At 38.3% G+C, this 26091-nt stretch overlaps 1 protein-coding gene across 10 annotated transcripts in view; it reads right to left on the bottom strand.

The window, feature by feature from the left end:
- Positions 1-26091, bottom strand: part of CTTNBP2 (cortactin binding protein 2) — a 125516-nt gene that overhangs the window by 12263 nt on the left and 87162 nt on the right. For all 10 annotated transcript variants that reach the window (XR_004954068.1, XM_036230993.1, XM_036230994.1 and 7 more), the window contains exons 10-19: positions 25808-26083; positions 24006-24101; positions 22760-22839; positions 16394-16480; positions 16213-16312; positions 9752-9904; positions 9383-9570; positions 5885-6063; positions 2337-2542; positions 1821-2006 (exon numbers count right to left, since the gene is read on the bottom strand). Coding sequence is in view for 9 of the 10 variants with exons in the window: in XM_036230993.1 (XP_036086886.1) it covers positions 1821-2006; positions 2337-2542; positions 5885-6063; positions 9383-9570; positions 9752-9904; positions 16213-16312; positions 16394-16480; positions 22760-22839; positions 24006-24101; positions 25808-26083 (1551 nt within the window). In the remaining variant the exon portion in view is untranslated. The remainder of the gene's footprint in view (positions 1-1820; positions 2007-2336; positions 2543-5884; positions 6064-9382; positions 9571-9751; positions 9905-16212; positions 16313-16393; positions 16481-22759; positions 22840-24005; positions 24102-25807; positions 26084-26091) is intronic.

The raw sequence follows: 26091 nt of genomic DNA, 5'->3' as shown, positions 1-26091 counted from the left end.
AAAAAAACCAAATCAACCCAAACATTGTAATAATCTGATATTAATTGCAATTAATGAAAAAATTTTAATATTATAAAAATATAACACTCAGAGAGGTATGTAAATCTTTGGTTCTTGACCGATCAGGGGTTCATTCACCTAACCGTGATGTGTGGTTAAAATTCATGGCCTATGAATTTTATTTTGTAAAACTAGTTTTTAGATTTTTTAAATCTTAATGTTTTAGTCAGTGTAATCTATGTCTGCACACAATTTTATTAATCTTTTGAATAAGGTTTCATGTTTCAAAGAATGTCATATTTGATATTATATCAAATAGCTCTAAAACTGAATTACTGAAAATATAAGTACATTTAAAGTCATTTATAATTCAATTTTTCTTTTATTTTTTGATATTTTAACTAATACAGTTTTCTGAGATTTACTGATTTTGTCAATTCTGAAGTATATATTGACAATGCTTATTGTTTAGGTAATTATTTGGCTCAAGGAAGAAGTTGGTCCTAAACCCTATAGAAATTGTAATAAACTTGGATTTGATAGTGTCCATTTATAGGGGTGCTTGTGCATTATTACATGGGCTACAGGATTAGAGTAGCATGGACCGAAGAAAGCAGCATTGGACTTCCAAGAAACAAAAACATGGATTGCAGGTAGCCCAGGGTTCCTGAACCTCAGTGTTGTTGTCTGTAAATGGAGATGATAATCCTCATCTTAGATCTCTTCTGCATACTCTAATGAGATTAACAAGTGAGAGGTATAATCCTTGCTACAGAAAGTCACCTGGGGAGACTCTATGCTATACTGGGGGCTGAAATCTAATGATATTCTCTGAATCTAACCTTGGGAAATAATGGCAAGCTCTTGGGGTCAGAATATATCCCATTAAAAATAAATAACACTTACCTTAAAAAATCAATTTTTTATGTTTTAAGATTTTAGGCATCATACTTTCTTATTTAGCAACCCCACAGCTATAGAGTTGGCATAAAATTACATAAAACAATAAACTGGGGGTTGGAGGGGCTCCTGAAAACCTAAAATTGATTACATATATCAGAAATCCACAATGAATATGAGGTTGGAACATCTATTTATTCTTGTTCAAACATAGATTTCCCTTAGGGAGGACATTTATAATTTAATTTTTGATATCCTATTATTAAAACCTAAAGGAATAGATCTAACACCAGACATAGATGTAGTATGTCTTCTTTGTTAGAATGAAAACTTGCATGTTCCTTTTTTAGAAATGATGTTCCATTATATAGAATCTGTTTAATGCTTTATTAGAATGTAAACTCTGTAAGAGCAGGAATTTTTACTGTTTTCACTGCTCTATTTCCACTGCCTAGAATAGAACCTGGTACATGTTACATACCATACATGAAAAAGAAATATGTAAAACTGATTCACCCCTAAAGGCCTTAACTGGTATGGAATATATCTGTACACATACTTAAAAACATTAAGGTTGGCTTAGGGATGACACATTAAAAGGGAGAAATATGCCAAAGTTCAATTACTGTATTATGTAAATTTAACTGTAAACACCACAAAATCTAATAAAAAGGTCATTATTAACATGGTAAAGATCTATTTAATTTCAAAATTCTAGTATAAAAAATTATTTTTAGATAGGGGGCTTCAGAATATTTTTTGGAAGTATATCTACTATATACTTTTATTTCATGAAAATGTGCTCTGAAAACCTCAGAATTTTGTTGAATGCACAGTGATAAAAATAAAAGCACACGGGCATTCAGAAACTAGACCCTGAGTGTCCACATACCTCTAGGTGGCATGCCTGCCCCTCTTACCTTCCTCATTCAGGTCCAGCTTATTCCAGGTGGGTGAAGAGAAACGGCCAGACTTCTTGCGAGGACTGGTGCTTGCCTTTCTCCAGGCACCACTCTCTCCTTTCTTCTTGCTACAACTGTTATAACTTGAAACTATAGACAAAGGGAAATCTCCTCCTTTGAAATCAGTTGAATGCTGGTCTAGCTCTGAAACAACACAAATCAGGTTTTGCCAAAAAGGAAGGCAGTGATAATAGTTTCACAGAACCAAGCAAAATATATCTGGCACTCTCAAAAGAAATAAGACTCTTCAATTCAAAATGACAGGCATGCTTAATACTTAATACTTAATGCTTAATACTTGGAGGTCTAAAATTTCAACAAGAGACAGTTTTACAGCAACGGTGTGAAATGTGCACTGAGTCAAGCTAACTGCTCTAGTTACAAACAGAGAAAAGAGAGCTCCCTAATAACAAATTCAAACAAATATTACATAAGAGCATGAATTTCTTCTTCTCCCAGCACAAACCCACATACCTGCTCTCTGGAGGGGACAGCCATGCAGAACAGCTTTATTGAGCAAGATGCTGAGAGCGGCTTTAACCACAGCTTGCTGTCCTTGGCTAGGGTGCTTCTTAGCAGTTGTTTGCGCAAGGCTAGGTTGTCTTTTCACAGAGGCCCTTAACAGTATTGCTTCTTGAACTCTGGGTGCAATGACAGCATTCCACAGCTTAGACATCCACCTTACAAGAGAGGGGCGGACTCACAGTTAGCACCAGGCCTCTCACGAATTACACACCACTCTACAACAGATAGTCTGAAGACCATGGAAAAAGCACAAGTGTTCTTATAGATATGCTACCTTTCCCAGGTAGTTTTGCAACAAGTGAAATTATCCAACCCTAAAATTCTTTGACATTCCCTGAAAATGCAGGGGGTTTCAAATGAAACTATTTACATGTCCCTCTCCTTTTACTTTGTAAGCTCCTTAAGAGCAGAGCGTGTGTTGGATGAATGTATGATAAAATACATGGAAAGGAAGGAAAATTTACAGACAGAAGTCTGGAAAACAGATTTCCTATGAGTCTATGTTTAAATAGCTTAAACTTATTTGCCATATTTCCCATATATGTTAATATTTCTGAAAATGGGATGTATCTAATAATCTTTGGCAAATTAAATCTGCCCGCCCCAAGGCAAGGGCTCAGTGTCTGCACGTAGGAGGGCTTAGACTTGTAGAGAGGGGACTGCGTCAACCAGCTGTCACCTCTGATGGACCCTGCATTAATAGCTGTAGCAGCGAGAATTCAGCTCAACTTTGGAGTAACTAATACCCATTAAAATTCTTTCAAAAAGATTACATTTTGTTGTAGAATTAAAGCTATAAAGATAGCCTCTATAGAACCAAGCCAGTATTATAGGAAATGCTGAAAGAACTTCTTTAAGAAAAAGAAAAAAAGAAAAAAAAAGATCAAAAATAAGAATAAGAAAATGGCAATAACTACATATCTATCAACAATTACTTTAAATATAAAAGGAGTAAATGTTCCAATCAGAACATTGGTAAGAAAGCAATATCCTCAGATATGCTGCCTACAGGAGACTCACTTCAGATCAAAAGACATAGAGACTCAAAGTAAAAGGGTATAATAAGGTATTTCATGAAAATGGAAATTAAAAAAAAGCTGGGGTAGCAATATTTATACCCAACAAAATAGACTTTAAAACAAAGGCTATAACAAGAGACAAAGAAGGACTCAGTAATTTTACTTCTGAGTATCCGAAGAAACCCAAAACACTACTTTGAAAGAAAATATGTGAATCCATATGTTCATTGCAGCATTATTACAATAGTCAAGATATGGAAGCCACCTGGGTGTCCATCAATGGATGAATGGATAAAGAAGAGGTGGTACATATTTACAATGCAATATTACTCAGCCATAAAAAAGAATGAAATTTTGCCATCTGCAACTATATGGGTATTGTGCTAAGTGGAGTCAGACAAAGTCAAATGCCACATGATTCCATTTACATGTGGAATCCAGAGAACAAAACAAAGGAACAAAACAGAAACAAAGTCATAGATACAGAGAACATTTTGATGGTTGCCAAAAGGGAGGTGAGTTGAGGGAGTGGGTGAAAAAAGGGAACAGATTAAGAAGTACAGATTGGTAGTTACAAAATAGTCATGGGGATATAAAGTATAGCATAAAGAATATAGTCAATAATATTGCAATAACTATGTATAGTGTCAGATGAGTACTAGATTTATCAAGGTGATCACTTTGTAAGTTATATAAATGTCTAATTATTATGTTGTACACTTGAAACTAATAAAATATTGTATGCCAACTGTAATTAAAAAATAAAAAATTATTTAAAAAGACTATCTCCTAGAATAGGAAAGTTTTCAAAGCTATCAGATAATGGCATAAGACTTTTAAGACTGTTAACACATTAACCCAAGTATCAAACATCTATTTATTTTAAGTTTCTCTATTACTGTCCAGTGATACATAATTCAAGAAAAAAAAACAACAACAATAGAGAATACAGAAAAATATCTGGTATGCTACAGTAGGAGTCAGACTTGCATAGTTACTTCTATGCTAAAAGTGCTAAATGAGTAGAGGTGATGAGCTTTGTTTAAAAAAAAAAAATAGCAGTTCCTTAATATGGCTGTTAGAAGACTATTCTCCATGACATTTCTGCATGTTCTGTATCAGCTTTTGTTCTGGACTAACTTTTCAAGGATATTCGTAGAGCGAATAGCCTTGGAAGACAGAGACAGTGACTCCGTCTGGAGTAGAGGGCTGATTTGTTTTCTGACCAGGATAAAGAAAGTAATGTCTCCTTCCAGAACAAAAGGCAGGCAGATCTGACCGCAGCCACTTTAGAAGACTAGGAGATTCCCAACTTGGAGTTCCAAGCTGTGATGTAAAGATGGCATCCACCTGGGCCGCTGTCTATCACGTGGAAACCAGTGCAGATGGGAAGCACGGGCTGAGACTGTGCTGTCAGTGATGAAGTCCTTGGCCACTGACCCATCATCCTGAACCTGTGGCAGACTAACTTGTTAGCTTGCAAATGGAGTAAAAATATCAGAGCCTCTACAGTTCTCGACAGTGAATGTGCTCCAGACAGGCAAGGCCAAAACCGGCTCCTAAGGATATTGAGACTCTGGATATGAAAGGTAAACTTACTTGTGATACTAATGAAAAAGGGGATAATTATATGAATAAATGTGTTTCTGCTCTTTAGTAAGAGAATCCTGTGTCTATTTTAACACAGTTCCTTTCCCTAGATCAGCTGTTATTAACAGTCTGTCTTACAATAGAGAAGATATATAGCGTGCATCCCCGGCTTACCAAAATGGATTTCTGTACACTTGAAACTAATATAATATTGTATGCCAACTGTAATTAAAAAATAAAAAAATATTAAAAAAGACTATCTCCTAGAATAGGAAAGTTTTCAAAGCTATCAGATAATGGCATAAGACTTTTAAGACTGTTAAAATGTTTACCCAAGTATCAGGATGCCAAGAAATCGCAGAATCAGAGCTAACAGCTAATGGCAGAGCCCTTACTAACCTGGACTGTGACAAATATTTCCTCCTTTCAATTTCCTCCTGATTTTCTATTTCATTAACCTTATTGTTTATATGGGTCTGTTCGTATAAGCTGCTCCACAGGAAAACATAGTAAGTATGTAAGTCTCATTAATAAAAGAGGAAGCTTTTAATTCATCAATAAAATGTAAGACCTTGGCTTCGTTTGGTTACAGGTTGACTGAATTTCTCAAAGGAGCCTTCCCCAGGAGACAGAGCACAGTAGGTCACACATGACTTTGATGAGAGTTTTACAATAGAGAAACCGCTCTCTAGTTCTTAGTAAAAAGAGATTCCTTTAAAGCTACCCATCAGACAAGTCAGTCATCTTCTGATAGAAGCACAGACGTTTGACACTCCACGTTGATGACAGAAGGTGGCGCCAGGTAGCCCCTTCAGCATTCTTACTTGCAAGCATCCCAAACTAGCCATGGCTGCTTTAAACAGGCAAATCAGAAGAAATAACACTTACTTCACTGTTGCTTGGGCATGCCCTGGGACTACAGGGCAAGACAGGAAGTATTTAGGCCCAAGAAGTGCTTCAGGTGTGCCCAAGCGGGCCAGGCAGGTGTTGAGCTGGCGCCAGACGGCCAGAGCCCAGTCGACTGTCCTGCACACAGGATCACAGGGGGATGGCACCTGACCTTTCAACTAGAGAAACAGGGAGGCGAAACACAGGGGCTTGACTTAGAACAGTGCTTCTTTTCCTTTTGTTTTTAATAGTCCGAAATTAAAAATATATACATTTAAAACTATAAACAAAAATGTAGCTAAATCTGATTTTATCTTCACTTGGGGTGGCTGAAGGTGGGATAGCTAATAACACACACTATTTCATGTGTTAGCATAGTCTGTAGCTTGCTACATGAAACCAAAGAGTTGGGACACAACGGATCAATAAGTAGACTAAGGAGAAACTTTAGATGAATTCTTAAACATCAATTCTGGGAGAAGTCATTTACATGTATATAGAAGACCTCACAGGGCCTTCGTAGGTGTTTAAGGATTTTGAATTAATGAAATAAAAAACATTAAATATTTGAATATTTTGGGTGATAAGATGGCACATGGTACATCTTGATCTGTGGAAAGTTCACCTTCTATTAATTTTAATTTTCCTAGAAGAAAGGTCCAAGCTAAAATGCTATTTTCATCAAAATGTACAGAGCTTTGCTGGCATAAAGAAATTTGTTTTCAAATTTTAAGATGTGCAAGTTTTCAATACTGTGTAACACATGGTTTGATTAGAGCAATTATTTTTATAATTTTATTTTATAAAATCAAGTCCTTTTTGGTAGTACAGAGGGTTCAGGCAAGGATAAAGATATATTTACTATGAGGACAAATGTCCCTCAATTCTTTAGAAGTTAGATATAGCAATGAACTCTGTATCTATAAGAAAGTCACGTCAATCTTTGCTTTATGATATTAAAACTGGAGACAATCTATGAATGTTGGTATGTCCTACATGAATGGATATAATTTGGTCAAGTAAAAAAAGAAAGAGTGGCTCAGTAACACTAGCAGCGCTGTTAAAGTATCAGTGTTCCATGAGGCTTTGGGATCTGTCATTACATCTCCCTTCTAAAAACGAGAACAATCGTATTTCTCTTTTTTTTCCTGATATTTGTCCAGCAAGAATGAGATCATGTATTACAATTCATGATGGTTGAATATTTATTTTCTACTAATAAAAATATATTAAAAATATTAATAGGAAGCCTGGAATTGTCCTTAAACGTCTGTTTACTTACAACCCTTTAATAATTGGAAGAAGAAACTGTGATCGAGTGCCAGGGTGCTGCTAAACGTCCCCACAGATTTGGTTCTGTTCTGCATTCACACAATTTCTGATGTTTGCATAAGTCATTCATTCTCATTGTACACTTACCCCAGGGATCCCTTTTGCTAGCCCACTTGAAGTGATTCTTGGTAAATGAAATAAATACATTACCCTTTTCTGCCCTTTCTGTTCTTCACAGCACACCCTACATTCCCATTCTCAAACACAATAGAGAAGAGAGGTGAGCCTCAAGCTTGGAACTTTCCTTTGAAAATAAGTAAAATCGATCTTTTTCAAACTATGATTACCAGAGAGCTGGAGTGGGAAGAGGGGAAATATCTTTTACCTGAAATAGTGCCATGCCTATGGAGGCTGGTACCTTCCAAAGGTTAGCATGTCTCCTGAACAATGATGACACACAAATTCGTGAAGCGTTTCTTATTTTTTCTTAGGTAAACTATGGACTTTAGGATTGTGATGTGTCAAGGTAGGTTCATCCCTATTAAAAACTGTGAGCGGTGTTGATAATGAGAAAGGCCATTCAAGCATGGGGCAGAGGGTATATGAGAAATCTCTGTACATTCCTCTCTATTTTACTGCAAACCTAAAACTGCTCTAAAATAAACTTTAAGAAAAAAACTGATATCTTACGATTATTTATGTGTTTTCTTGGCAAAGAAATTTAAGTATTAATAATGATTAAGTTAATAGAATTTGAAAAGCTACAGACCTATAATTGTCTTTACCTCACCTTTTCTCTTACTGCTTAAGATCACATGAGGGCTGTGGTTTGGTCAAAAGCATATATTTATGACCAGCCAACTGACTGTAATGTCACTTGGGGTAGAAGATTTCTCTGCATAAATTAGGAATTTCAGATACTAATTCAAATCATGAGTGACAGGCACTGTTCACAAAATTACCAGAGACATTCCCACACCACACTTCTTCCTCCTCACACCTCCTGTGATCCCCGCCTGCAAATGCATGCATATGCACGAGCTCAATATAACACAACAGACACAGAATTCGGTTCAGGTACTTGGGGGAGAGCTTTGACCTTGGAAAGGTAGGGCTGGCCACAGACTGCGGTGAAGGGGTGGGTATGAAACCAATTCTGGTGAATGAAACGTTAAGAGGAAGGCGTATGTTTCTGTGAATTTCAGAAAAAGATTCTTTCCTCTGAGCAAGAGACTGCCAAAGCTCTTTAGCCCCCCAAAGTACCCTGCTTCCTTCCCGCCTCTGAACAGGTTTGTGTGAGGGAGTAGTGCCTGACACACTTACAGACAGATCCTGCATACCTGAAGAGAGGTCAGGAGACGCCCCTAAACCCAGGACCTGACATTGAAGAGGCGCTAAACGGACGCCACTGGTCCCTACCAGCACCTACCTCATGCCACTTGGTTATGGGATGGGAAAAAAGCCTCTTTTAGTGAAGCAGCTAGCAGTGGAGTACTGTTATTTACAGCTTAAAATACTGCGTGAAGCAATGAAGGTACTGCCCTACAAGTGAGCTGATTGTGCAGGATTAAATGAAAAAACTCGTGCTAAATCACACTCTTACTTCAAATCCACCCTGACACTCTGCTGCTGTTCCAACTTAAGAATATTTAAATAGTAATGTAGTAGATTTGGTCAGCCTTAAGTTAATTGTTGTTATTTGTGAGAATATAGAGTATTTACTATTCTGAAAAAAATCACTGAGTTATATTACTTCTCTTAAAAATGTGTCAAAAGATAGAGAATTCTAATTTTTCATGTGACTTTTTAATATTTACTATAGCCAGTGTAGCAGTCATATAGTAAAACCAGCTCGAGTGGATGGGTTGGACAGTGTCCGGAAAGCCTCCCGCAGCAGTGGCTCATCCTTAAGAAGAGTGATTAATTTCCTAATCCAGCTTTCTATAGTATTTAGGACTTGGTGAGACTCCTTGAGAACAGTTTATAATGATAAAACCTGTTTGCTTTTTTAAAAAAAACTTAGTATAATCCAGAATCTGCTAAGGGTTTTACATTATCGATATAGTCCAGAAACTGTCACGGGTTTTACATGCATTATCTTATTTAACCCTTGAATATCCAAACATCGCACTTGTACGAGGCCACACAGTAAACAGTAAAAGTCAGTCAGGTCTCCTGACACCAAAGCCCCTCTCCCAACAGCAGGCTGCAGCTGCAGGCAGCTACCTTATTTACAACCTTCCGTCTTAACGACCTTTGCAGCAGGCCCTGCATGGGCTCGCCGTCCCACCGCAGCTGCACCCAGCGAAAATGCTGCTGCACCAGCAGGTCGGAGCCCTGGAGGCAGGCCTTGGCTATGGTGCCCATCAGAAAGCAGTTTTCATGAAAGTAGTAATATTCCGATGTTCCATTTCCTAAAACAAACCATAAGCAAAAGTTTGACCTCAGCGAGCCATATTATGAGACAAATGAGAATTAAAATAAGTCGAAGAAAGAATATGAAGTACAACGTGTACTCTGGGGAAGAGCAAGAACAGAATGACCTCACAGGACCCCCTGCTTGTCAGCACGGTCTGGTCTTGCCCCTGTCCTTACCTTTTTGAAAAGTACAGGGGCTTTCAGTGCTGCGATTTTCCAGAGGTGCCAAAAAGTCCCCCAACAACTCAGACAATGAAGATTTTTCCAAATTCTCTAAGATGATGATGATTTTCTTGTTAACAGGAGATTGTTTCACTGGGATCAGACAAGCTGTGGTCAGAAAGGAAATTCCATGATTAAAGCAGTTATAAAAACTTATATGAATTGGCAAAAAATTACAAAGTCTGAAGATACAAAGTATTAGCAAATGTGTGATACAATGAAGATGCTCTTAAATTGCTGGGGGGAATATAAGCACTCTGGCAAACAGTTTGGCACTATTTAATACAGTTGAAGACACACACACACACACACACACACACACACACACACACACACCATCCACTAGTAGTAGTTCCACAAAAGATCTAAAACAGAATTGACCCAACTATCTACCAACGATAGAATAAATAGTATTTTCATGTAATGGATATGAAAGTGAACAAATGACAACCATAAGCAACAACATGAAGGACTTTCATGACAATAAATAAAGAAGCAAATTACAAAAGGATGCATACAATGATTTAATCATGTAAGGTTCAAACATGTATAACATTATGTATATCATTTATACATAAATTGTACTCAGGCAAGTATAATTTTAAGGATTAATACACTGGTAGTAAAGCTACAAAGAAAAGCAAAGGAATGATTATCACAAAAGACAGTCTATCGGTTAACTGTGTCAGGAAGGGTTTGTGGACAGGGACAAGGGCACGTGGGCACATTTGGAAGCTGTGAACATTCTAGTTCTCTGCCTCTTCAGTGGTTAAATGATTGTTGTATTTTAAACGTATTCATTGATCTGTAAATATGTACGTAGTATTTTATAGATGTATATTTCAAATACAAAAAGTCAAAACCCCTGAAGTGAACTTTAAATTACACATAAATGATAAAACATTCATATAATTATGGAGACAGTACCTCAGAGAGATAAGCAGACCCCTCCTTTCCTTTTACAGATTTCAGAGAGGTTACAGTGATATGACTAAGGTTTCAGGACAGTGGTAACAAAGGATTAAAATCTAGACTTCTGAGTCTTATTTTAGTGATCTTCACTAAAGATGGCCAGACTGAATGGCATACCAACCCCAAATGAAAGATGGGAAGTAAGTGTACCTGCAACAGTGCCTCCTCACATTTAGTAAGTACTCAAATGTTTTAATGTTGCAGTTAAAATGTACATAGTATTTTACTTATTATATTCTCAATAAATTAATAAAAACTTAAAAATTCTTTTTAATTTTTAGAAGATTCTAAGGGCCCCAGTCGTAGACAATTTAACCTTAAGAAAACGATCAATTTAAAATAGTTGGGTAATTTTGTCAAGCATTCCACTTTTCATAAATACTCATGATAGTATACTATACTCCATTCCTCCTTGTTACTACATGCACAATGCATTTTCACTTTCAAAAGAATGCCTTGAACAATGTAAATGAATCTCTTCTGGGACTAAAGTAGCTCTTCTAGATGTTATGAAGCTTTAAAATTCAGAAGACTAGAAACAATAACATCCATCTCTCAACTTGGATGCATCTGTATGGGCAGTTACACTAGTGTCTGGTGTGTACTGAATCCACTTTAACACAGTTTCCAGTAAAAAGTGCTAAAATACTATGTTTCTCAGGGTTCAAATATTCTTTCAGAAATGTTTATTACAGAAGTATGATAAATCTATAGTTTGTTAAAATGATGATAAACAAACCAGTAATAAAAAATAGACCAGGTTGAACAGTTTATGTATCTGCTTTCCTGAAACTAAGGACTTAAAATCTACAGTTTTTCCTTGAGTTGTGTTAACTGTCTGGCTACTCCAGTGGTTGTGAAGCTCCTGTGTCCAGCCAGCATCTGTCTGTAGGTATGTGCTTCTCCAGTGCCCCTTTGCTGGATGTCCTGTGCTCAGTGCTACGGCATACTGGAGGTGACCGATTCTATTTGGGGGGATGTGGCTTTTTACACTGGACCTATTACGAGAAGTGGCATCTTAATAGGTCGACAGGTTAGCAGAAGGCTTTCTATGGGTAACAAATGGCCAGGCAGAGAATGGAGGCTGGGAAGGAATTAGTCCTAGAAAAGTCAGAATAGCTGCAAGAGTGGTACGCACAACGGTGACCTTAAAGCTCGTACCTCCCTCCAGTCCGGACTGGCTGGGGCTTGGGTGGAGCCGCATCAGTGGAATTTTTTTTTAAATGTATGGTGATGGATATTAACTAGACTTACTGTGGCTATCATTTTGCAATATATACAAATATTGAATCATGTTGTATACCTGAAATATGTTATATATTAAAAATTTAAAAAATAGTTCATTGAAAAAATTGTCTTTATCTTCTATCATCAACTACTCCCTTATTGACGACTACCCTTTCTAATCTTACTTCTTTCTGCTTCCACTCCAAACAAGTTCTTCTACTTGCTGACACTTAAATATGACAAGCATCTCCTTTTTTTTTTTTGCTCATGCTATTTCCTGTATCCGGAAATTCACCAATTTATTCAACAAATAATCACTGGCAATCAGTGTGCACATGAAGTAAAAAAATAAGCTATATACTACTAGCCTCCAGGGAGGTCACAATACAACACGTGTGTGGGCCAAGGCAAAGCTCAAATAATACCCTCACTGGCTTGACCTATAATACCACGCTCAAATAATACCCTCACTAGCTTGAACGGTCTACTGCTATTCATTAAAGGGAGTTGTATCCAGAGAGATCAGAGAAGCTTTCATTTGAGGAGTCTTTAGAGCATCTTAACAGGGACTTTTCCTGTCATTTCCAGAAGGGCAGAGACCATCTCTATTTTAATCAGTACTGTATAATGTAGTACTTTGCACAATACCTGCCATGTGGTCGTGGTAGTGTGTGTACTAAGAGTCTGTGTATTTATTCTGTAATCACAGAAGAAAGCTACGGCACGAACAAAAACATGGAGAGCAGAAAAACAAAGGACACGTAAGGAAGAAATACCAAATCTTGCTGGAGCACAGACATCTATTAAACAAAGAAGCAGATATTTCAAAGGAGACTTAGAAATGGCTAACAGGTACATGAGAAAGATGCTTGATATCATTAATCTTTAAGGAAATGCAAGTCGAAATCCAAATGAGGCATCGGCTCGTGCCTGTTAGAATGGCTATCATCAAAAAGACAAGAGATAAGTGTAGGCAAGGATGTGGACAAAAGGGAACCCATGTGCACTGGTGGCTGGAACTGGTGCAGCTACTAAGGAAAACAGTGTGGCAGGTCCTTAAAAAGTTCAAAATGGAACTACCATACGACCCAGAAATTCTGCTTCTGAATATATATCCAAAGGAAAGGAAATCACTGTCTCTAAAAGCCATAAGCACCCCCCTGATCATTTCAGCATTATTTACAATAGCCAAGACATGGTAGCAACCTAAGTGTCCATCATCAGATAAATGAATAAAGAAAATGTGGTACACATATACAACAAATTATTATTTAGCCATAAGAAAGAAGAAACTCTTGCTATTTGCAGCAACATGATGGACCTTGAGGGAATTATGCTAAGTAAGATAAGTCAGATGAAGAAAGACAAATACTGTAAAATTGCGCTTATATGTGAAATCTAAAAAAAGCTGAACTCATAGAAACAGAAAGTGGAATGGTGGTTAGTAGGGGAGGGGGGAATGAGATGCTGGTCAAAGGGTACAAACTTTCAATTGTAAAGTGAATATGTTTTAGGGATCTAATGTAAAGCATGGTGAGTATAGTTAACAATACATTAACATACATTTGAAAGAGAGTAGAACTTAAATATTCTCACCACAAAAAAGAAACAGTAATTACAAGAGGTGATGGCAGTAGTAGTTACTGCTATGGCAGTAGTCATTTTGCAATGTTTAAGTGTATCAAATCAATACGTTACACACTACAACCATACACAATGTTATATTTCAATTAAAAAAAAATAAGAAGGGGTCAGATAAACAAATCAGGTGATCAGTGTCCTAGAATAAAAGGCCTTGAATGACACCAACTTAGTTCAGTGGGCAATAAAGGGATGTGGGGGCAGGAATCACTGAGAGCTTTTATTAAGAGTCTGGTGGCCAGGGAGAAGCAGCAGGCAAAACAGCCATTTACAGGAAAGGAGAGAGATACAGGAAAAGGGGGCATAAAGTAACATGGTGCCGATGCGGATGGATGAAAAAGGCACACGGAGACCAACCTGGCAGGACATGACCATGGACCGGCTAAGCAACAGCAGTGAGGGGTCCATGAATAAGAGGGCCGCAGGGTTCTGTGTGGTCTTCATATTGCTTTAAAAATTGAAAGCTAATACTGAGAAAACAAAACCCTAATTTTTCACATAAAACCTGAATTTCTGGCTTCTTCCTAATAGTCACAAGACCTTATGACACTGAATCTTCACTTCTGCCAGCAACGAAGTGCTGGAGCTGAGAGCTGCCCTCAGGTAGACGGAGATGTGCCTCCTCTCCCCGCCCCTCTAACCCTGTCCAGCCCGGACTACCACTTAATGTGACTTGTTGGCACTTGCGGCCATTTAGGTTTTCAAGCTTGTCAACAAGACCTGAGTTTCAAGTGTGAGGGACCAAAAGGCTTGTGCCGCTCACTGAATCTGGAAACCAGAAGAGGAGCTCTTTTTAAGAAAACTCTCCCCATAGATTCAGAAGTGCTGAGTCATCCACCTTGCATCCCTCATGATCTAATTCACAGCTCTCCGATCTTAGCTCTCTAAGCTTCAGAGGATGGAATTCAGTCTGTAGGTGCTACTCACCTGATAGGGAGAAAATAAAATATTTTAGCTTCTCGCTTTGAGATAAAAAAAAAAAGACCAAGTTGAAAAGAATGCCGGGGCTTTTGTTATATAACTAAGGGGGAAACAGGAATTTTGGCACAGGTGAGGTTTTAAGCAGTGGCTGGCAGTGATGAAGGTCAGGGTCAGGAGCTGGGGTTTGAGACCCACTCCTACTGTGTCCTAGCTGTGGGATCTTTGGGCAAAGTACTTCACCTCTTGTCTCAAGTGTTTTATGTTTGTACAGCAGGGTGTGTAGAACAGGGCCTACCGGAGTAGGAGCTTAATAAACATTAGCTATTATCACTAACATCTTCAGAGAAAACAACTTTCTGTAGCTAACTTTCACTAGTTTTGAGCCAAAAGCTGGCCTGGGTACTACAGCAACATTGATTCCAGTGGGACTGTTCTATACCCAAAATATGCTTCTCAGTTTCTCCCCAAACCTGCCTCTTAATTTTATTTCTTGACCTAGGAACTGCTGGTCATTTCCTTCTTCCTCAGCCTGGTCAACAGTTGCTTTAATCACTAGATGTCATGTTTCATCATGGCTCCAAAGATGAGAGGTACCCCTCCCGCTAAAAGGGAGACTTGAATTTGCTTTTCAAATCATCCTCCATGGATCTTGCAATCACCTGCCTCCTTCACATGCTGTCTGGGGCTCGCTGGCTCCAAGTCCTTGGAGACTAGAGTCTGGTCCATTTCAGTTCGGTGTCACAGTCACTAGTCATGCTATGCTGTGCAGAGTCACGCTAATTCTACTTGTGGGGAAGCTTGAGGTCTTAAGCTCTAAAGCTTAAGATAGAAAAGTCATGAAAATATTATATTAACAAACATATTTAATCCTGGTTCTGCCGCTATGTAGTTGTGACAAGTTATTAAATATCTCTGTGCCTGTTTCCTCGCCTTTCATACAATGATACCTACTTGCATAGTGCTGTCATGGAGATTAAATGAGTTAATGCATATAACGTGTTTAGTGAAGTGCCAGTCAATGGCATACTAAGGGTGAGGTGAAGAACATAGTTACCCCAGGTTCAGCAATAAGGGGTACTTTGGTTGTAGAGAATTTATGAATAATATTAAAATTTACTATAACCGATCTGCTTTTTATTATCACCATGCAATTCTAAACAGCATCAGTGAAGTGGCACTGAGCCCATCTAGGGCAGACTGCTCCCACCATCTTCTCCTGTGGCATACCTACCTCTGCTGCCGGTTACAGTGTGCTCACAATGGATAATGAGTTATAAACAAAAGATGGAAAAAGAAGAAAATGCATTGTACTTAAACTGTACATCCTGCACAGTATGTGAATGAGATGGGGGTGATAAAAGTCAATTAAAATCTTGAGAGAGTTTTTGAGATTTGGAATATTAGAGAAAGCAACCACAGAATACTGCCATAACCAAACACACATTTGAAATCTTGTATATAGTTCAAGAAGCCATGGAAATAATTTTTTGCAAGTGTTCATCTGGGTTCCCGATTTTCATCCCGTAGTTGCTGAATAATTGAAAAGATGACTTAAATTTATCCTTAAGCAACGAATTTTATTTTCTTTTAATAGCATAACTGAAGAGCAAGCCTTTTGGTTATCACAATTCACTCTGCATTTGAAATGGTCTTACCATTAGTAATGAACAGGTCTACCAGCTGTTCCTTGGAGAAATCAGCATCTACTTTGGCTCTTACTATTTCACAGGAGAATCCTGCAGCCATTTGTCTGTGCTATGACAGGAAACAGACTGGTTAGTTCTATATGCGTTCGAGTTATTAAAGAAAAGGAGAGGGTATGCGAGCGATCAATACCTTCATGCAGAGTGCAAGCTGATGTGCTATGTAGTCTTGCAAGCTTCCTTCTGGGCCGTGGAAAATGACATTATGATATTGCTCCACCTATTGATAAACCAAGAAGAGACCGTGGGTGAAAATACCAAGTTCAGAAGAGGAAAAAAAAAGTGGTACACAAGTGTGACATTCCCTTTCTGATTGTCCTCAGCCTTTCACAAGATTAAAGATACTATTTTAGGAATTAGCTTTATTCATTGGGCATGTTGAGTCTTTCATTTTAATGTGAAACACTGGCAAATGTTGCATTTATATTTCACATAGTATTTTTTATAGTATTTATACATTTATAGCAAGAGATGGCATTTTATGAAAAAGCATACTCCTTCACCAAAGCCCATCAACTTCCTGCCCAGGTATTTCCGGAGCTTTCATCTCTGAATGGCCGCGGAAGGACCTGTATTAACAGGGGGTGGAGGAGAATATCATGGTGCTGCAAAGAGCAGAGTCTACGCAGTAAAGAACATATGCTAAATTTTCTAATTGGTGTAAATCTTTCTTTTTTGAGTATTAGTAAGATGATAATAAAAAGGATAAGTAAAGTATTTTCCTATTTAATTTCTGGCAAGCCTCAAATAAGTGGGTCTAAGACTCTCTTGCCCCAAAATGCAGTGGAATTTTTTTCTAGATTCTTACCAAAGGGACACGTCAGTTCTACTTTTCTCTGTTATTGTGAAGTTTTCTTACTTTTCAAAAGTACTTCAGTGGGAAATTGTGTGTTAGGTACTGCTAGCCTGGTGCAATTTTAAACCAGAAATTTTGAGATCTCCAAATTAATCCCAAACTGCCATGATTTACTGGTAGAAACTCTCTAACAAGGAATGGATTGTTTCACGCCAGTGAAACAGAATACAAATTTTCAAGATTTATTAAATATTCTACCCATGAGATTTTCAAGTAGCACTGCTATTTAATCTTGTCTCACTTCTGAAAACAAAAGTGCTATTCTTTACAGCCACCCTGTCAAACTGGCTATGTTTTCTTAAGATTGATTTTGAAATCATATAACAGTAAGAGACCAGTTTCATAGATGAGCTATCTTCAATTTCAACACCCCATTTGTTCTCAGATTGTAGGTTCTTACAAAACACAGGCAGGACATGTTCAATTTAAAATTTCATTGAAAAAAAGGCCATTCACTAGCAGTAAGCATTTTGTGTTCACATAGTCTAATATCTTTTGTGGAAAAAGGTAATATATATGTAAGTGAACTAAATAGTAAATAAAGAGGAAAACAAACGTATAGATTTTCAGACTATTCATACATTCTAATGCGCTCATTCTATTAGTAGGTTTCTCTTCATTTCAGATATTATCAATTTTTGTTTATGGTACTTTGTTCTATCTAGCCAAATGATATAGTTGTGTTAGTTACCATTTAAGTTCTGAATCAAAAAAAATTAATTATTTGGAGCCTGTTGCTCGGCTGAGACTGGCAAACATGCAAAGTTATGCAAAAATATATATATATATTTATCTATTCCAGCGTTATCATATTACATTTCTCCAAATACACAAGATCTGAGGCATAATAAATATACATGCTCCATGCTTCCAGCAGAGGGCTCTAAAGTTAGATACATAGATAGGTAGAGATGGACATACAGACAGGTAAGCAGAGTTTTAGGGCCGGAGGTAAATATTTTAAGTGTGTTAAAAGGAAATCTGTTCTTTGAGAAAGGAAATCAAACAACTTCTAAAAGGTGATTGTAGTTGTCAGAATTATCCTCTAAGTGCACACTTACAGTGTGATATTTTTGCTTACTAGTAGAGGGACACTGGCCTTATTATCACAACTGGTACCAATCCCTTTTATTCCTGTGTCTTCAGAGCCTATTTAGGATGCTCTTATCACATGTCAATTAGTGCTTTGTGAGGCAAATGAATTCAGGATTCAAAGGGAACAATGACCTCAACTAAGGCCCAGCTATCCCTTAATTTTTTCCCCTCCACAGTGTTTTCCTGCAGAATGGAGTTTGAGAGGAGCTGTCGTCTTCACTATGGTCAATGTGGCACCTGTAATGAGTTTTCAGACTTGTGGCATTATTTTAAAGCAATAAACTTCACCTTTTATTTGGAGTTTCATTTGTCAAGAGTCTGAGGAAAAGCTTCTACTATCCTGAGAGTTTTAGGCCAGGTTGTACTGAGATGACGAACTCAAAAAAGAATGAAACATAAAAGGCTTTTACCAAGCCAGTAAAATTGGGATGGCTATAGCTTAAAGTGTCATGTTTTATAGCAAGGACTTTCATTGTGACATCTTCTGACATTCAATTTTAAAGTACTAATTTATATGTGACTTTAGAGGCACAGATAATAGTTACTGTCAATTTTTTCACACAAAATCCCACAAACAACACTGGCACGTCCAGCATCAGGGGAGACATAAAACTGGAGTCCTTCATGTTAAAAAGGGTTTTAACAAGGTCTCTCTTAATGGATAGGTATAATAATAAAACTCAAGAGGAATTACAGGTCACATACAGAGAAAGACACACACACTGTTTTTAAAAATCACCTTACTGAAACTGTAAAAGCCAAGATCAGACGTGGTTACTAACTTCAAATAAAGGTAGGCCTTCATTCATTATACAGACATAATAATGCGGGTATTATAGCTATTAAAAAAATTAAACTGTAAGATATAACTTTGGGACATACCACCCACCTTGTCACCCAGCCTCTTGCACTGATGAACTCTCGCTGCTCCAGACCTCCTCGGGGCTAAAGCATGTCCTACTGGCTAGGTTCTTCTTCTACTGCAGCCAGAGGAGCCGAAGGGTCCACTGGCATTGGAGCCCCTCTTCCTCATACCAGGGAACCCGCCTCCTCCTTCCACTGAGACCTTCCCCAGCCTCGCTCTTCCACCCTTTGAAAAAGATCGGGCTGTACCTGGTCATCTGCTAAAGAAGCTAATGGAGTTCTGGTGGGCTGTCTTAGATACATAGCCATCATTTACGACATTTTTATGGGAACGTAGCAGATTTATTTTGGGAATATATAAAGAATAAGAAAAATCTCCTAGCAAGGATTTCTATGATTAGCATGGCACATATCAGAGTGGACAGACAACAGACAGAAGAATCTCAAGAATGATATCCTGGGGGATTCAGAGTACTATATTTTAAAATAGGGCTCAGATTAGGGCAACCTGTTTAAGTATTTTTCTAAAATAATATTCATAGTCACTGAATTATTAAAATAAAGTTATGAATAAGCTAATAAAAACTGAAAACTGACTGAGAAAAGTTAATGCAAAACGTTCAACTATTGTAATGTTATTAGTGACTGAAAACTCAAACTTAAGTTAAATGCTTCCTTATTAACTGAAGGATGGAGATTTAAATTTTACTTGTATTATTTTAACTATTCAATGAGGGTATTTAAAAGTTACATTATTTTTAAAAAGCCCGATTTAAAGTCTTCATTCTATGTGGTTTTAAGGGCTTTAATACATGTATTTATACAACACATTTGCACACAGTAAAAACTGATTACTGCAATTCTTTGTTAACCAGTAGGTTAATAACTAGTATAAACTGATTACATGCATGAAAATGGAACACAGCCTAGGTTCAACTCTAGCTTCCATCACTTACTTGCCAAGGACCTTGGGAAAATTACTATTGAGTCTTGGTTTATTCACCTGTAACATGGGAGTAACTGGTTAAGTATCTACCTCATAGAATGATTAAATGACAAAATCTCTAAAAGCAGAGCTTGGCATATAATAAATACTCAATAAAAGTCAGATATTAGTAGGTTTGCATATATTCCATAGATTGTCAACAATTCAAAAACACATCAGCATGCCTATAATTACTGTGGCACTAAGTACATATGTCACTCTCTGGCCAAATCCTACCAGTGGCTTCCTATTGTACCTGGAATAAAATTCAAAGCCCTTGCCATGGTCCTGCGTGATCTAGTTTCTGGTCATCTCTCGGACATCGGTGCCAGTCTGGTACCTGCCATTCTCTCTGCTTTAAATACCCTCCATAAGGATACTGCCTTCGCTTCACTTCATTTTCTGTTCACACGTCACCACAGAAAGTTCTTCTCTACCGGCTCCATCCAAACGCTCTTTCTGCCGTCCCTTCCACTAGCTCTTTCTCTCCTTACCTGCTTTATTCTTTGTGATACTTAAACTTAGTGCCGGCCTCACATTACATGTATTTATTCATTTCATTTTCATCTGTCTTCCCCGCTAGAATAAAAGCGCCACACATTTAGGGAGTACATCTTATTTATACATAGCTATACCCTACATTCCTAAAACTACCTGCATATAAGAGGCCGTCAATAAACAGTGGTCAAAAAACTAAATTAAATAACTAAACAAGATACACAAATGCATAATACCTGGTCTATATCCTTAAGGGGTTTATAATCTTGTATGGAAGAAGAAACATCAATAACCATTATAAAATATTATTACCTTAGTCACTCTAAATTTTGAAGTGATTGCTAAAATGAGTGATAATTTTTTCTTCACTCAAAAGCTAATTGTTGGATTAAAAAAGCCCTTTGTGTACACTCATTACATTGGGACTAGGGCTAACACCAATGTTCATTTAATCTCTGGTATGTTGGTCACCGGTAGTCAAACTATGTCTTGTGCCTTAGAAGGCACACACATAAGTGCACTTGGTATATTCTATATATAATGTGACTAGCAGACATTTCATTTGATAAATCTACTCAGCAAAGGCTAATATACAGTTGTTATTTGGTTGTGATACCTTTATATATTTTATCCTCTAAACTGGTGAATGATAAGCTCTCAGCCAGAACCTTGCCTGGTACAGAGAAACTGAGAAGGGGGAGGAAGGGAAGAAAGTGGTTTCAGAAAGTGACTCTACTGAGAGCCTGAGGCTCACATTCCTAAAAACCAGTTGGTCACACAACTTCAGCCTTCACTTAAGCAAAGGAATGAGGTCTTCCCGTTTTTTATAAAACCCTCAGGCTTACTCTGATGCATGAAAGAAAAAAGAGCAAAGAGCAAAGAAAAAAAAAAAAAGTATCAAATTTAGAAGATACCATCTCTCCCAAATTGTAAGGCCTTTGAATGTTTCTATGCTTCTGTGGCTGCCTTTACACAGGTCAACCCCAACTTTGAGCCCAGGCAGACTACCCGGGGAAGGCTTTTCAATACTTCCTTTCACCAGGGACAAAGACATCGATTCATAGTTAATGGAAACTACTTTCATTAAGGGTCACAGTCAAACCTATTTATTTTTTTAAAAATTATCCAAATTAAGGCAGCAAGCTAAATGACTGTTTACTTAATATTTCACACCATCAGCATTAATTTTAGATAGGTCTCACACACACAGACACACACACGGGTATCAGGGAATACACAATCCTGGCTTTATCATTCACTAACTATGTAGGCTTGCAGCTATTTTCTCTCTGTTTCCTCATTTATAAAACAGGAGATACTGTCTACCTTACGGGCATATTTTGAGGAATAAATAAGACATGCACAAACACTTTGCTTATAGCCTGGCATGTGTAAGGACTGGACAAATGTAAAGCATTACTTTAATCCATTTTGTACTGAGAATTTGCTACTTTTTCTTGATAATCATATCCCCCACTTCTTCCTTTTAGTAACAGAACTGCCTAGTATTAGCATAGTAGGGTCACCTGGCAAAAGACCACACTTGCCAGCCATGGGTGGACATGCGTCTATATTCCCGTGGGACGTGGTAAGAATGATGTGTGTGACTTCCCTGTAAGGAAGCGGCTTGCCCTCCACGCTCTGTTCCCTCAGGCTACAATCTGGATGTGGACCAAGCCCACACAAGCAAGACCCCAGGCAACAGTGGAGCACTGAGGGAGACCGTGCGGCCTGCGTAGCCCTCCATGGCTCTCTCACCAGCTGGGGCTTCTATTTTTGAGAAAAATAACTTCCATGCTGTTTAAGATATAATGTTTTGGTTTCTGTTAAATTGAATGAATTAATACTCTGTAGCAAGGCATTTTAATACTTATAGCTGTTTTCCTCCATATTGATCAGTTATTTGATGTCAAGTCCTAGTTAGGAGAAGACCACCACCTCTTGCCCAAACTGTAATACTCCAAAGTTACAGGTGGTCTCCGGGTCCAAGCAGTGGACACCAGGATAACAGTGACAGAAATCTAGAACTAAGTGAGCGGCAGCCTTCCAGGGGGGCAGGGGAGGAGACTGCTGGAGAAGGTAATGGGGTGAGAGCAGGGGGTGGGCGGAGACTCGCGCTCCTCTCAACCTAACAATGGGCCGCCCGATGTGCCAGGGACCAGGGACGGGAATGTCACACTCCACTCCCAGCGTCCACCTACCAGCCTGAGGTAGTTCTGCAGCATCTGGAGGGGGATCATAGATGCGTAAGTCACACTACTGAGGCAGCCTTCTTGAGGACCTGGAGGAAAGAAACACACAGAAGGTAAAAACATAAATGATCAAAACACAACTGTATCTATCATAAAAGATACAAGGTGTTTGTCGAACTATATAGGCAGATCTGACATTTGGTCAAGAAGCCCCCGTGTGCCTTTACCATAGTGAAAATATTGCAATATGCTGTACTGGCTGGTAAAGAGCCACTGCTCCTGGCCTCCCAAGAGCTCCACAGCTGCCCCTCTCTCCCTGGGGCAGCCCACCCATATCCTGTCAGTCATCCAGGTCTCCAGATCTCGGCTCCAACATGGTAGCTGGCATCTGCTCTGTCACTGGATTCAACATTTTACTGTTTATAAGAAAACATTATCGAAGATAGTTCCAATCCTCAGAAAGTTTTAGCCTTGGCCATCATCAATGCAATCAAGGTCTGGGTTCTCCCTTTAGGTCCATTCCCCAACTCCCCCATCCACCCAAATTCTGCTATACTTTCAATACATTGTTTGAACCAAAAGGAATTTTCTAGGATGGTCTCAATTTTTTTTTTTTTTTTTTTAAGATTCCATTCCTAAGTATGGGAAATACATGATGAAATCAGTAGCCTTTTAGAGTTAAGGGCTGAGAAACAGAATTCCTATAGCACTTAATTAGCTGTATGACAAAAAAAAAAAAAAAAATCAGACTCCCTGAGCCTTAGTTTTCTGTACATAAAATGACATAAATCATTGGGCTGTTATAAGGATTAAATAAATTTATACTTGTAATGTGCTGTAAACAACAGGGACTAGCACACAGTAGTACTCACTAAACATTAGCTTGTACCATTACAATATTAACCATACACTACACTTGACAGTAACAAAAGACACTTCTTTTAACACCATTTCTGTCTCTCTCTCATTAGCACATTAGTTTGGCCTCTGATTTGTTCCTAATGAGAGATGCAATCAAAATCACGGGAATCAACAATCAAGACAGACATCTCCACAGGTGTCAAAAACACAGCTTCTGAGAGATTTCTTCTCCTTAATTAAGGTTCCAACAAACACCTAATTATTTAGTAATGGGAGTCACATATGTGTGGCTGGAGGAAGCAGGACAAAAACACACAGGTTTAAGAAATGGTACTTCGAAACAATCATGAAGCAAACACTCTGCCAACATTACCTCGGTCTGGAATATCTTTACCTGACAAAAGAACAGTGACCTGCTCTGCTTTATTCTTCTTCATAAAGTCCCATGGGGACTGGGTGAAGCTCTGACCTACGGACCATGGCACATTTCCTAGTTCAAAAAAATGAAATGAAAAATGTCAAGAGAAGATTAAAAGTAATTTTTCTTATAAGGGGCAATGTATGATCTTCTCTGTCAGATTCTAAGGAGCTTAAACTGTCAAAAGCACAGACAGAATTTGTGAAGGGTCACACAGGATGAACTCACTATTTTTGCTGAAGGTCAAGAGGAAGACCTTCAAACTACAGGCTTCTCCAAAGCTGTTCTGAGGTGGGGCTGAGAGAAGCCTGGAGAGTAAAAATACAACTAAATATTTCTAAGGTTAAGTTTTTAAGAGCGAAGCTGATCATAACCTTCCATGATTCCTGCAGGGCTTACTTCACAAAGGCCTAGCACTTTGGATGAGACAACAAGCCCTTTATGATCTGGTCTTTGCCTCCCTTTCCAGCAAATATTCCGATTCCAGAAAAACAAAAACAAAAAGAAAAAAAAAAATAATAACTTCAGGTGCTCAGGGTAAGGCAAATTTTTTGCAGTCTGGGCTCTCTGCTCACTCTTACTCAGAAGGGTTCCACTTGATAAGTTGCCTTCTCTAGGGAGGGGTTAGCAATACAAACTCATCTTCATCTTTTCCCTTCTACAGATCAATTCCTAAATACCTATTCTCCGCATGCCCCCACCAAGTACGCACACTCCACTTACAACTCTGTATTCTACTGGCCTGGGTTCTTTTCATCTAGATTATCAATACAGTAAAATCACTTGTTATCCATACATTAATAACAGTAATAATGAATTATAATATAGTTATCGATTAACAAGTGGCTATCGCAGGAACTAAACTAAGCCCTGTACCCAAAAAACTCAATGATTTTAGATCTGAGATGCTACTAGGGTGCCCCACCCTCGTTGATGGGCATGGACACTGGAACCATCAAGCCTCAGAGGTAAAGCCTACGGTAGTGCATAACCATTTGTATTTGGCAGTTTCCAGACCAGCTGGAAGAGGGCTAATGGTGCAGGGGAGTGTCCTTCAAAACATGGCTGTGCTGACTTCATTTATCGGATCCCGGGCAGAACCACACCCTGAACCACACTCCATTGTCTGGGCAAAATGGGATCCTGAGAGCCATTTAGGACTTCCTTTCTTAATGAAATTATTCAATTACCTAATAATTCTTCCAAAATAAATATGGTAATTTTAATGATCATGCCACAGATCTATAAAATTAAGGTGTCGTGAATAATTTGCTTTAAAATCTAGTGGTAATATATGTTTTAAAGTGAACTGGCATATGTGAGAGAAGAGAACACTCTCTACCATAAGCCGATATATTAATAGCACGGTAAAGCCCACCCCTCCGTAACTGGGGCCATGCTTTTGCAACATGGTGCTATTCAAAGCACACAGCACAAGTACAAATTTGGAGCTGTGTTCAGAACTTGCGCATTAACAAGCAGCTGCAGTGTGGTTAGTTTCTTGCATTTATCTAGAATAGCAAGCACAAACACAAAGCCTCATCAAGGGCTTTCATGTTCTTTACTCTCTGAGTATTATCTGAGGCATAAAAGCATTTTTATACTAAAAGGCAACATTATGCAATGACTGCATTGTGAATATGCAAGTTTTTCAGAACCGGCAGCTGCCACACGTGAGCTTTGAATGTGTTTAATCAGTGAACTAAGTCTCAGGTTATAAAGCCCATAAATGTAACCCCAGAAATTTAGTTTTCTCTTCATTGCAGGACTGCTGATACCTAGCGTGATGGAACGCACGCTGCTTGCACCAAGGCCAATGCTGGAGTCCGTGGTGTTATTAAACGTCACATCTTCCAAACTCCACCATCCGTCAGAAGAGATGGCTTGGAAATGATTCGTCAGAGCTTGACTCACTGCTTTTGAAAAATCATCCCATGATGTCTGTTTGCGGATATTTAAAGCACATATTGTGTTTTCACATTCCAAGTCATCAGAACCATAGTTGCCTTGTTGAATTTCACCCACTGAAATCCTTAAGGGTATTTTAAGAGCATCTGTTGGA

The sequence above is a fragment of the Rousettus aegyptiacus genome, unplaced genomic scaffold (genome assembly GCF_014176215.1).
Source record: "Rousettus aegyptiacus isolate mRouAeg1 unplaced genomic scaffold, mRouAeg1.p scaffold_m13_p_13, whole genome shotgun sequence".
NCBI lineage: Eukaryota > Metazoa > Chordata > Mammalia > Chiroptera > Pteropodidae > Rousettus > Rousettus aegyptiacus.
The sequence above is the reverse complement of the archived record's forward strand: the minus strand, read 5'-3'. Positions and strand labels throughout refer to the sequence as shown.